Source organism: Dryobates pubescens, chromosome 5 (assembly GCF_014839835.1).
Source record: "Dryobates pubescens isolate bDryPub1 chromosome 5, bDryPub1.pri, whole genome shotgun sequence".
Classification (NCBI taxonomy): Eukaryota; Metazoa; Chordata; class Aves; order Piciformes; family Picidae; genus Dryobates; species Dryobates pubescens.
In genome coordinates this window covers 2,564,709-2,577,024 of record NC_071616.1, presented here as the reverse complement: position 1 = coordinate 2,577,024, position 12,316 = coordinate 2,564,709, and the positions used below count along the sequence as shown (strand labels likewise).

The 12,316-nt window shown below is 60.4% G+C and overlaps 1 protein-coding gene across 2 annotated transcripts in view; it reads left to right on the top strand.

Annotated features, from left to right (window-relative positions):
* Window positions 1–4,655: 4,655 nt before the first annotated feature.
* EXT2 (exostosin glycosyltransferase 2) overlaps window positions 4,656–12,316 on the top strand; it is a 105,913-nt gene continuing 98,252 nt past the window's right edge. For both annotated transcript variants that reach the window (XM_054161415.1, XM_054161414.1), the window contains exons 1-2: window positions 4,656–5,188; window positions 6,222–6,311. In XM_054161415.1, the coding sequence (XP_054017390.1) occupies window positions 4,656–5,188; window positions 6,222–6,311 (623 nt within the window). The remainder of the gene's footprint in view (window positions 5,189–6,221; window positions 6,312–12,316) is intronic.

The following is a 12,316-nucleotide window of genomic DNA, read 5'->3' as shown; positions in this document are numbered from 1 at the left end:
TTGGCCCCCTGGGCACACTGCTGGCTCATGTTTAGGAGGCTGTCTGGGTAAGTGGGTAAACTCTCTTTGGGTAGTTGTAGAGGGTAATGAGGTCTCTGAGTCTCCTCATCCAGCCCACTCCCCTCTCCACTCAGCAGGGACATCCTCTACTAGATCAGGTTGCCCAGAGCTCTGTCCAGCATCACTTTGAATATCTCCAGGGAAGGAGCCTCAACCACCTCCCTGGGCAGCCTGAACAACTCCCTGGAGGGAGGTTGTAGCCAGGTGGGGGTTGGTCACTTTTCCCAGGCCCCCAGCATGAGAACAAGAGGACACAGTCTCAAGCTGTGCCAGGGGAGGTTCAGGCTGGAGGTGAGGAGAAAGTTCTTCCCATCCAGAGAGATTGGCCCTTGGGATGTGCTGCCCAGGGAGGTGGTGGATTCCCCAGCCACGGGGGTGTTCAAGGAAGGCTTGGACGTGGCCCTAGGAGCCATGGTTCAGTTGTAAGGAGGTGTTGGGTGGTAGGTGACAGCTTGGACTCGATGACCTCCGAGGTGTTTTCCAGCCTGGTGGTTTCATTCTGTGCTTCTGAGGCCAAGAGCCCCCAGGGAAGCTGTGTGTCTGTGCTGTGCTGCCCATGTGTGCCATGGCTGAAGCTGTGTGTCTGTGCTGTGCTGCCCATGTGTGCCATGGCTGAAGCTGTGTGTCTGTGCTGTGCTGCCCGTGTGTGCCATGGCTGAAGCTGTGTGTCTGTGCTGTGCTGCCCCTGGCTGAAGCTGTGTGTCTGTGCTGTGCTGCCCGTGTGTGCCATGGCTGAAGCTGTGTGTCTGTGCTGTGCTGCCCATGTGTGCCATGGCTGAAGCTGTGTGTCTGTGCTGTGCTGCCCCTGGCTGAAGCTGTGTGTCTGTGCTGTGCTGCCCCTGGCTGAAGCTGTGTGTCTGTGCTGTGCTGCCTGTGTGTGCCATGGCTGAAGCTGTGTGTCTGTGCTGTGCTGCCCATGTGTGCCATGGCTGAAGCTGTGTGTCTGTGCTGTGCTGCCCCTGGCTGAAGCTGTGTGTCTGTGCTGTGCTGCCCCTGGCTGAAGCTGTGTGTCTGTGCTGTGCTGCCCCTGGCTGAAGCTGTGTGTCTGTGCTGTGCTGCCCCTGGCTGAAGCTGTGTGTCTGTGCTGTGCTGCCCCTGGCTGAAGCTGTGTGTCTGTGCTGTGCTGCCCGTGTGTGCCATGGCTGAAGCTGTGTGTCTGTGCTGTGCTGCCCCTGGCTGAAGCTGTGTGTCTGTGCTGTGCTGCCCCTGGCTGAAGCTGTGTGTCTGTGCCGTGCTGCCCGTGTGTGCCATGGCTGAAGCTGTGTGTCTGTGCCGTGCTGCCCGTGTGTGCCATGGCTGAAGCTGTGTGTCTGTGCTGTGCTGCCCCTGGCTGAAGCTGTGTGTCTGTGCTGTGCTGCCCATGTGTGCCATGGCTGAAGCTGTGTGTCTGTGCTGTGCTGCCTGTGTGTGCCATGGCTGAAGCTGTGTGTCTGTGCCGTGCTGCCCCTGGCTGAAGCTGTGTGTCTGTGCTGTGCTGCCTGTGTGTGCCATGGCTGAAGCTGTGTGTCTGTGCTGTGCTGCCCCTGGCTGAAGCTGTGTGTCTGTGCTGTGCTGCCCGTGTGTGCCATGGCTGAAGCTGTGTGTCTGTGCTGTGCTGCCCCTGGCTGAAGCTGTGTGTCTGTGCCGTGCTGCCCGTGTGTGCCATGGCTGAAGCTGTGTGTCTGTGCCGTGCTGCCCCTGGCTGAAGCTGTGTGTCTGTGCTGTGCTGCCCCTGGCTGAAGCTGTGTGTCTGTGCTGTGCTGCCCCTGGCTGAAGCTGTGTGTCTGTGCTGTGCTGCCCGTGTGTGCCATGGCTGAAGCTGTGTGTCTGTGCCGTGCTGCCCGTGTGTGCCATGGCTGAAGCTGTGTGTCTGTGCTGTGCTGCCCCTGGCTGAAGCTGTGTGTCTGTGCTGTGCTGCCATGGCTGAAGCTGTGTGTCTGTGCTGTGCTGCCCCTGGCTGAAGCTGTGTGTCTGTGCCGTGCTGCCCGTGTGTGCCATGGCTGAAGCTGTGTGTCTGTGCTGTGCTGCCTGTGTGTGCCATGGCTGAAGCTGTGTGTCTGTGCCGTGCTGCCCCTGGCTGAAGCTGTGTGTCTGTGCTGTGCTGCCTGTGTGTGCCATGGCTGAAGCTGTGTGTCTGTGCTGTGCTGCCCATGTGTGCCATGGCTGAAGCTGTGTGTCTGTGCTGTGCTGCCCCTGGCTGAAGCTGTGTGTCTGTGCTGTGCTGCCTGTGTGTGCCATGGCTGAAGCTGTGTGTCTGTGCCGTGCTGCCCGTGTGTGCCATGGCTGAAGCTGTGTGTCTGTGCCGTGCTGCCCCTGGCTGAAGCTGTGTGTCTGTGCTGTGCTGCCCCTGGCTGAAGCTGTGTGTCTGTGCTGTGCTGCCTGTGTGTGCCATGGCTGAAGCTGTGTGTCTGTGCTGTGCTGCCCATGTGTGCCATGGCTGAAGCTGTGTGTCTGTGCTGTGCTGCCCCTGGCTGAAGCTGTGTGTCTGTGCTGTGCTGCCCGTGTGTGCCATGGCTGAAGCTGTGTGTCTGTGCTGTGCTGCCCCTGGCTGAAGCTGTGTGTCTGTGCTGTGCTGCCCCTGGCTGAAGCTGTGTGTCTGTGCTGTGCTGCCCCTGGCTGAAGCTGTGTGTCTGTGCTGTGCTGCCCGTGTGTGCCATGGCTGAAGCTGTGTGTCTGTGCTGTGCTGCCCCTGGCTGAAGCTGTGTGTCTGTGCTGTGCTGCCCCTGGCTGAAGCTGTGTGTCTGTGCCGTGCTGCCCCTGGCTGAAGCTGTGTGTCTGTGCTGTGCTGCCCGTGTGTGCCATGGCTGAAGCTGTGTGTCTGTGCTGTGCTGCCCGTGTGTGCCATGGCTGAAGCTGTGTGTCTGTGCTGTGCTGCCCCTGGCTGAAGCTGTGTGTCTGTGCCGTGCTGCCCGTGTGTGCCATGGCTGAAGCTGTGTGTCTGTGCTGTGCTGCCCCTGGCTGAAGCTGTGTGTCTGTGCCGTGCTGCCCCTGGCTGAAGCTGTGTGTCTGTGCTGTGCTGCCCCTGGCTGAAGCTGTGTGTCTGTGCTGTGCTGCCCGTGTGTGCCATGGCTGAAGCTGTGTGTCTGTGCTGTGCTGCCCGTGTGTGCCATGGCTGAAGCTGTGTGTCTGTGCCGTGCTGCCCGTGTGTGCCATGGCTGAAGCTGTGTGTCTGTGCTGTGCTGCCCCTGGCTGAAGCTGTGTGTCTGTGCTGTGCTGCCCCTGGCTGAAGCTGTGTGTCTGTGCTGTGCTGCCCCTGGCTGAAGCTGTGTGTCTGTGCCGTGCTGCCCGTGTGTGCCATGGCTGAAGCTGTGTGTCTGTGCTGTGCTGCCCGTGTGTGCCATGGCTGAAGCTGTGTGTCTGTGCTGTGCTGCCCCTGGCTGAAGCTGTGTGTCTGTGCTGTGCTGCCCCTGGCTGAAGCTGTCTGTCTGTGCTGTGCTGCCCCTGGCTGAAGCTGTGTGTCTGTGCCGTGCTGCCCGTGTGTGCCATGGCTGAAGCTGTGTGTCTGTGCCGTGCTGCCCCTGGCTGAAGCTGTGTGTCTGTGCTGTGCTGCCCCTGGCTGAAGCTGTGTGTCTGTGCTGTGCTGCCCCTGGCTGAAGCTGTGTGTCTGTGCCGTGCTGCCCCTGGCTGAAGCTGTGTGTCTGTGCTGTGCTGCCCGTGTGTGCCATGGCTGAAGCTGTGTGTCTGTGCTGTGCTGCCCGTGTGTGCCATGGCTGAAGCTGTGTGTCTGTGCTGTGCTGCCCCTGGCTGAAGCTGTGTGTCTGTGCTGTGCTGCCCCTGGCTGAAGCTGTGTGTCTGTGCCGTGCTGCCCGTGTGTGCCATGGCTGAAGCTGTGTGTCTGTGCTGTGCTGCCTGTGTGTGCCATGGCTGAAGCTGTGTGTCTGTGCCGTGCTGCCCCTGGCTGAAGCTGTGTGTCTGTGCTGTGCTGCCTGTGTGTGCCATGGCTGAAGCTGTGTGTCTGTGCTGTGCTGCCCATGTGTGCCATGGCTGAAGCTGTGTGTCTGTGCTGTGCTGCCCCTGGCTGAAGCTGTGTGTCTGTGCTGTGCTGCCTGTGTGTGCCATGGCTGAAGCTGTGTGTCTGTGCCGTGCTGCCCGTGTGTGCCATGGCTGAAGCTGTGTGTCTGTGCCGTGCTGCCCCTGGCTGAAGCTGTGTGTCTGTGCTGTGCTGCCCCTGGCTGAAGCTGTGTGTCTGTGCTGTGCTGCCCCTGGCTGAAGCTGTGTGTCTGTGCTGTGCTGCCCCTGGCTGAAGCTGTGTGTCTGTGCTGTGCTGCCCGTGTGTGCCATGGCTGAAGCTGTGTGTCTGTGCCGTGCTGCCCGTGTGTGCCATGGCTGAAGCTGTGTGTCTGTGCTGTGCTGCCCCTGGCTGAAGCTGTGTGTCTGTGCTGTGCTGCCCATGTGTGCCATGGCTGAAGCTGTGTGTCTGTGCTGTGCTGCCTGTGTGTGCCATGGCTGAAGCTGTGTGTCTGTGCTGTGCTGCCCGTGTGTGCCATGGCTGAAGCTGTGTGTCTGTGCTGTGCTGCCCCTGGCTGAAGCTGTGTGTCTGTGCCGTGCTGCCCGTCTCTCCCTCGTGCCAAGGCTGTGCTGTGCCGTTGCAGGGCCCCGCGCCGCCGGACGCCGCCATGTGCGCTGCGGCCAAGCACAGCCCGCGGGGCCCGGCGCTCATCCCCCGCATGAAGACCAAGCACCGCGCCTACTACATCGCCCTCTTCTCGGTGGTGCTGCTGGGGCTGCTGGCCACCGGCGTCTTCCAGTTCTGGCCGCACTCGCTGGAGCCGGCGGGCGAGCGGGCGGCGGGGCGCGGCGTGCGCCAGGCGCCCCTGGTGCGGCTGCCGGCCCGCGCGCCCCTGCCCGAGCGCGGCGACCCCGGCTGCAGGATGCACACCTGCTTCGACGTCTACCGCTGCGGCTTCAACCCCAAGAGCAAGGTGAAGGTCTACATCTACGGGCTGAAGCGCTACGTGGACGAGCGGGGGGCGGCGGTCAGCGGCCCCATCTCCCGCGAGTACAGCCAGCTGCTGGCCGCCATCGCCGACAGCGACTTCTACACCGAGGACGCCGGCAGGGCCTGCCTCTTCGTGCCCTCCATAGACCTGCTCAACCAGAACTCCCTCCGCATCAAGGAGACGGCGCAGGCTCTGGCGCAGCTCTCCAGGTGCGCGGGCAGCTCGCCAGCCTGACTCTGCACTGGGGGTGGGACAGGCCCTCGGCATCACTGACCTGACAGTGGGGAAGGGAGCTCCAGGCTCAGCCAGTCCCAGCCCCGTGCCATGGGCAGGGACACCTCACACTGCAGCAGCTTGCTCACAGCCACCTCCAGCCTGGCTGCAAACACCTCCAGGCAGGAGGCTTCCACCACCTCCCTGGGCAGCCTGTGCCAGGCTCTCACCAACCTCATGGGCAACAACTTCTTCCTCACAGCCAATCTCAATCTCCCCACTTCTAGTTCTGCTCCATCCCCCCCAGTCCTATCCCTCCCTGACACCCTCCAGAGTCCCTCCCCAGCTTTCCTGGAGCCCCCTGCAGCTCCTGGAAGGCCACAATGAGGTCTCCTGGGAGCCTTCTCCTCTCCAGCCTGCACAACCCCAACTCCCTCAGGCTGTCTCCAGAGCAGAGCAGCTCCAGCCCTCTGCTCCTCCTCGTGGCCCTTCTCTGGACACCTTCCAGCCCCTCCAGAGCCTTCCTGGCACAGAGGCTCCAGAGCTGGCCCCAGAGCTGCAGCTGTGGGCTCAGCAGAGTGGAGCAGAGGGGCAGAATCCCCTCCCTGGCCCTGCTGGCCACACTTCTCTTGCTGCAGCCCAGGCTCTGCTTGGCTCTCTGGGCTGCAAGTGCTCCCTGCTGGCTCCTGCTGAGCTTCTCTTCCCCCAGCACCCCCAAGGCCTTTCCTTCAGGGCTGCTCTCCAGCCAGTTTCACCAAGTCCAACCAAGAATCCTACTCATCAGTGTTCACCCCTGAGCCACATTCCCCAAACCACTTCACTCATTGATTCCATGGCTGGAGAGTTGCATTTCACTGTGGGTTTTTTCTCCCCCCCCCAACCCTGTTCTCCAGACTCTTCACCACCTTTGCCCTTCTCTGGACCCCCTCCAGCAGCAAAAAGCCCCAGGAGTGGCCTGGTAGTTGAGGTGCAGCCTGCCCTTTGTGTGGAGAGCATCTCTCTCATTGTCTTCCTCTTCCCTTGCCTCAGGTGGGACCGAGGCACCAACCACCTGCTCTTCAACATGCTGCCTGGAGGGCCTCCGGACTACAACACTGCCCTGGATGTCCCCAGGGACAGGTGGGTGTGTGTGTGGCTGGCTCTGAGTGCTGGGGGAGCAGCAGGCTCAGGAGCATGGCTGATGGCAAAGAGTGTGCTGCTTGGTTGCTGCAAAGCTGGAGCTGCTGGCATGGGATGGCTGCAGCCAGCCCTTCATGTGAATCCCAGCTGTGGCAGGCTGCAGGCTCTCAGCTGCTGGGCTGGCTGTCAGGATGGGGAAGCCTGGGTTTAAACAGCTCTCTTTGTGCCTTACTGGAGCTGCATGGCCTGCACAATCCATGGAGTGATAGGTTCACAGAATGCTTTGGGTTAGAAGGGACCTTAAAGGTCATCTAGTTCCAACCCCCTGGCTTCCCCTTCCACAGGCCAGGGGGAGAGGAGTGCTGTTAACTCTTGAGCTGCTTCTAGGGACAGCTCAGCAGAGGGGAGGGAGCCTGCTCCTCAGCAGCTTCTCTCTGCTTTACAGAGGTGAGTCCTTATCACCCAGTCTCCTGCTGGGGCTGCACTGGCTGAGCTCCAGGGCTCCCTTCCAGCCCCTGCCACCCTGGGCTTCTGCCCAGCAAGTGCCCCAGCTGCTGTGTGCTCTCTGTCTGCCCAGCTGCCATCAGCAGGAGCAGCCTCCTGCCAGGCTGTGCAAGGCCCAGTCCATCACCTGAGGCACCACAAGGAGGACCTCACTTCCCAGCTTTGGCTCTACAGCTGTGGAGCAGCTCTGCAAAAGGAATCACAGAGTGGGTTGGGCTGGAAGGGACCTTAAAGCTCATCCAGTGCCAGCCCCCTGCCAGTCCCCTGGGCAGGGACACCTCCCACCAGCCCAGCCTGCTCCAGGTCTATTCCAACCTGGCCTTGAAGACCTGCAGGGGGGAGGCAGCCACCCCCTCCCTGGGCAGCCTGTGCCAGAGTCTCCCCAGCCTCACTGCAAAGAATCTCTCCCTAATCTCCAGTCTGGTCTCCCTCAAGCTTCAACCCATTCTCTGTCACCCTGTCACTACAAACCCTTCTAAACAATCTCTTCCCAGCTTTCCTGCCTCTCCCATTTGCAGTCCAAAGCTGGTTGGAGCTGCAGCTGCTGGAGTGGAGCAAAGAGTGGTGCATTTCAGAGGCTGCTGTTGGCTCAAAGCCTCACTGTGAGGCATGGGACAAGTGCTCTGCCCTGCAGGTGTGTTTGGAGAGTACTGGCCAGAAAGCTAAGTGACCTGAATCCAGAGCTCCACTTTGCCCTTGCAGAATACTTCTGGAAGAGGAAGAGAGGTTGTAAGGTAGAGCTGGAATCAGTCAGACTGATTTAGCTTCTGTGCTGCTCATGTGCTCCTACCAGATGGCCCTGGATGTGCTTGGTTCTGCTGAGGGAGTTCCCAGTCCCTCTCTGGAAGCTCACTGTTGACTTTCTTCTGCCTGTAATCACAGAATCCCATTTGGTGGGGGGTTGGAACTGGACCTCTGGAGCTCACCCAGTCCAAGCCCCTGCCAAAGCAGGGCACCCACAGCAGCTTGCCCAGGAGCACGATGGCCAGGGTGGGTTGGAAGCTCTCCACACCAGGAGACTCCACAGCCTCTCTGGGCAGCCTGCTCCAGGCCTCCAGCACCCTCACAGCAAAGAAGTTTCTCCTCCTGTTCAGATGGAACCTCCTGGGTTCCACTTTGTGCCCACTGCCCCTTGTGCTGTCCCTGGGCACCACTGAGCAGAGCCTGGCCCCAGCCTCTTGCCCCCCTCAGGCCCTTCAGCTCTTGCTGAGCATTGCTCAGCTCCCCTCTGGGGCTGCTCTGCTGCAGGCTCTCAGCCCCAGGGCTCTCAGCCTTTGCTCCTCACAGAGCTGCTCCAGGCCCCTCAGCAGCTCTGTAGCCTCTGCTGGGCTCTCTGCAGTCTCTCCTGAGCTGGGGAGCTCAGAGCTGGATCCAGTACTCCAGGCTGTCCTCTCTAGGGCTGAGTGGAAGGGGAGGGGAACCTCCATCAGCCTGCTGGCCACACTTGTTTTTTCATCTGCTCCTGGAGGCCATTTGCCTTCTTGGCCTCAAGAGCTGGCCCACAGTGAGCCTGTTGTCCACCTAAACTCTCAGGTTCTGCCCTGTGGAGCTGCTTCCCTTACCTGTGGAATCACAGAGCTGGCAGGGTTGGAAGGGAGCTCAAGGCTCTGCCAGTCCCAGCCCCCTGCCATGGACAGGGACACCTCACACCACAGCAGGTTGCTCACAGCCACCTCCAGCCTGGCTGCAAACACCTCCAGGCAGGAGGCTGCCACCACCTCCCTGGGCAGCCTGTGCCAGGCTCTCACCACCCTGCTGGGCAACAACTTCTTCCTCACAGCCAATCTCAATCTCCCCACTTCTAGTTGTGCTCCATCCCCTCCAGTCCCTATCCCTCCCTGACACCCTCAAAACCTCTACTGGTTTGTGAGCTGCAGAGCCTTTGCTGAGGTGGTCGTGTGGGGGTTGTACTTCGATGTCTTTGCACCAGAGATGATTGGAAGCATCTCTCAGGGCCAGAAGGGAGCCTCTTGTGTTGTGAACTCGCTGCAGGAGCCAGGCCTCGGGCTGCAGTTGGAGCCCCAGCCGTGAGGTGAAGCTGTCGGCTTGAGCTGTGCCTGTGAGAGACGTTCCCTGCCTGTTGGGCAGCCTGAAGAGGGCACTCAAACATCACCGAGCTAAGCAGACAGCAGTCAGGCAGCAGATGCCTGTGTTTGTGCCTGCAGGGTCTGTGTGGGCAGGCAGTGTTCATCTGACACTGCTCTGAGCGCTCTGGGCCTTGGCTTCACGCTGGCTCAGTGGCACAGAAGGCTTGAGGCACCCTCAGGAGGCCTGCAGTTAGCATCAAGCTTGAGTGCTGCAGTTGAGACACCACAAGGATGGGATCCATCCAGAGGGACCTGGGTAACTGGAGAAGTGGCTCTCTGTGAACCTCCTGAGGTTCAGCAAGGCCAGGGGCCAGGTCCTTGGCCTGGTTGGTGCCCCTGGATGTGTCCCTGTGTGCTCTGCTCTGGCAGGGGCTGGACTGGCTGACCTCTGGAGGTCCCTTCCAGCCCTTGAAATGCTGTGGTTCTGTGATTCCTGCCTCTGTGCCAAGGCAGTCCTGGTCTCTTCCAACCTGGTTTATTCTATGTATTCTATTCTATGTATCAATCCAGGCTGGGAATGAAGGGCTGGAGAGCAGACCTGAGGAGAGGGTTAGTGCTGGTGGGTGAAAAGCTGGGCATGATACAGAGAGCCAGCTGTGGCCTGGGCTGATCCCCAGCAGTGCTGGCTGCAGGTGGAGGCAGGGGATTCAGCCTGTGCTCTGCTCTGCTCTGCTGAGCCCCCCCTGCAGTGCTGGGGCAGCTCTGGAGCCCTCAGCACAGCCAGGGACCTGCTGGAGCAGGGCCAGGGGAGGCCACAGCAGTGCTGGCAGCCCTCTGCTGGGAGGCCAGGCTGGGAGAGCTGGGGTTGTGCAGCCTGGAGAGGAGGAGGCTGCAGGGAGAGCTCCTGGGGGCCTTGCAGTGCTTGGAGAGGCTGAGCTGAGAGCTGGGGACAGGCTTGTGAGCAGGGCCTGATGTGAGAGGACAAGGGGGGGTGGCTTGGACTAGAAGGAGGAGATAGAGACAGGAGAGAAGGAAGAAATTGTTTGCAGTGAGGCTGGTGAGAGCTGCCCCAGGCTGCCCAGAGAGGTGGCAGTGAATCCCCTCCCTGGAAGAACTCCAGGGCTGTCAGGGGCTCTGAGCACTCTGCTCTGGTTGCAGCTGTCCCTGCTGCTGTGGGAGCTGGGCTTGGTGAGCTTTGCAGCTCCTCTCTAGCCCCATCCAGCCTGGGAGTCTCTGCAGGAAATGCAGTGCTGTGGGAGGAGGCTGTGCAAAGGCTTCCTCCTGTGGAGGTGGATGCAGAGTGAGGGGAAGAGGCAGCTCCTGCTGCTGCTTGCCAGAGTGGCTCCCCTGCAGCTGCAGCATCAGGGGCTGCAGGAGAGGCGAGAGCAGTGCCTGGGACAGGGGACAGCTGGGAGCTGCTTCCTGCAGGCAGTGGCTCAGGGACTCTGTGCCAGCCTCAGGGCTGTGGAGCTCCTCCTGGGGGGGCTGAGTGATGCAGTGTGAGGTTGCAGTGTGCTGCTGCAGAGTGCTTTGGTTCCCTGGAGAGCTTCCAGAGCCTCCTGGGCCGTGCAGTCCTGGGCAGCCTTGCTGTGGGTGACCCTGGCTGAGCAGAGGGCTTGCACTGGATGATCTCCAGGGGCTTCCCTGCTGGGTGAGTGTGCAGGCTGGTGGTGGCCCTCTCTTCTCTCCTCAGCACCCAGCAGAGGTGGTACACAGTGAAACAGTTGTGCACTTTGATGGCTTGGGGTCTACCAACTGCCTGCAGAAGATTAATGCAGGGAAAAACAAGACCTGACCAGAGGGGGGAAGTCCATGACAGGGTACCTTGGTTCCCTCACTAAGGGCTTGTTTCACAGGATGCCACCTGGAGGGAAGCCCAAGGATCACCTGCTCCAGCCTTTCTAGGGGGAGGGGGAGGGTCTTTGTTGAGCCTTTAGGTCCAGCCCCCAAAGGCAGGCTGTGAGAACTTCTGTTCTGTCCTTTCAGGGGCTGAAGTCAGCCTCCTGGGCATGGAGGCTCTTGCTGGGCTTGGCTGCCAGAGCTTGCAGGCAGCTGGGAAAGGAAAGCCTTGGTCATTTGTTAGTCATATTGGAAAGGATTGAGACTGGAGATTAGGGAGAGGCAGAAGAAAGTCAACAGTGAGCTTCCAGAGAGGGACTGGGAACTCCCTCAGCAGAACCAAGCACATCCACAGGGCAGAACCTGAGAGTGCTGGTGGACAACAGGCTCACTGTGGGCCAGCTCTTGAGGCCAAGAAGGCAAATGGCCTCCAGGAGCAGATGAAAAAACAAGTGTGGCCAGCAGGCTGATGGAGGTTCCCCTCCCCTTCCACTCAGCCCAAGAGAGGACAGCCTGGAGTACTGGATCCAGTTCTGAGCTCCCCAGCTCAGGAGAGACTGCAGAGAGCCCAGCAGAGGCTACAGAGCTGCTGAGGGGCCTGGAGCAGCTCTGTGAGGAGCAAAGGCTGAGAGCCCTGGGGCTGAGAGCCTGCAGCAGAGCAGCCCCAGAGGGGAGTTGAGCAATGCTCAGCAAGAGGTGAAGGGCCTGAGGGGGGCAAGAGGCTGGGGCCAGGCTCTGCTCAGTGGTGCCCAGGGACAGGACAAGGGGCAACAGGCACAAAGTGGAACCCAGGAGGTTCCATCTGAACAGGAGGAGAAACTTCTTTGCTGTGAGGGTGCTGGAGGCCTGGAGCAGGCTGCCCAGAGAGGTTGTGGAGTCTCCTTGTGTGGAGAGCTTCCAACCCCCCCTGGCCATTGTGCTCCTGGGCAAGCTGCTGGGGGTGCCCTGCTTTGGCAGGGGCTTGGACTGGGTGAGCTCCAGAGGTCCAGTTCCAACCCCCCACCAAATGGGATTCTGTGATTACAGGCAGAAGAAAGTCAACAGTGAGCTTCCAGAGAGGGACTGGGAACTCCCTCAGCAGAACCAAGCACATCCAGGGCCATCTGGTAGGAGCACATGAGCAGCACAGAAGCTAAATCAGTCTGACTGATTCCAGCTCTACCTTACAACCTCTCTTCCTCTTCCAGAAGTATTCTGCAAGGGCAAAGTGGAGCTCTGGATTCAGGTCACTTAGCTTTCTGGCCAGTACTCTCCAAACACACCTGCAGGGCAGAGCACTTGTCCCATGCCTCACAGTGAGGCTTTGAGCCGACAGCAGCCTCTGAAATGCACCACTCTTTGCTCCACTCCAGCAGCTGCAGCTCCAACCAGCTTTGGACTGCAAATGGGAGAGGCAAGAAAGCTGGGAAGAGATTGTTTAGAAGGGTTTGTAGTGACAGGGTGACAGAGAATGGGTTGAAGCTTGAGGGAGACCAGACTGGAGATTAGGGAGAGATTCTTTGCAGTGAGGCTGGGGAGACTCTGGCACAGGCTGCCCAGGGAGGGGGTGGCTGCCTCCCCCCTGCAGGTCTTCAAGGCCAGGTTGGAATAGACCTGGAGCAGGCTGGGCTGGTGGGAGGTGTCCCTGCCCAGGGG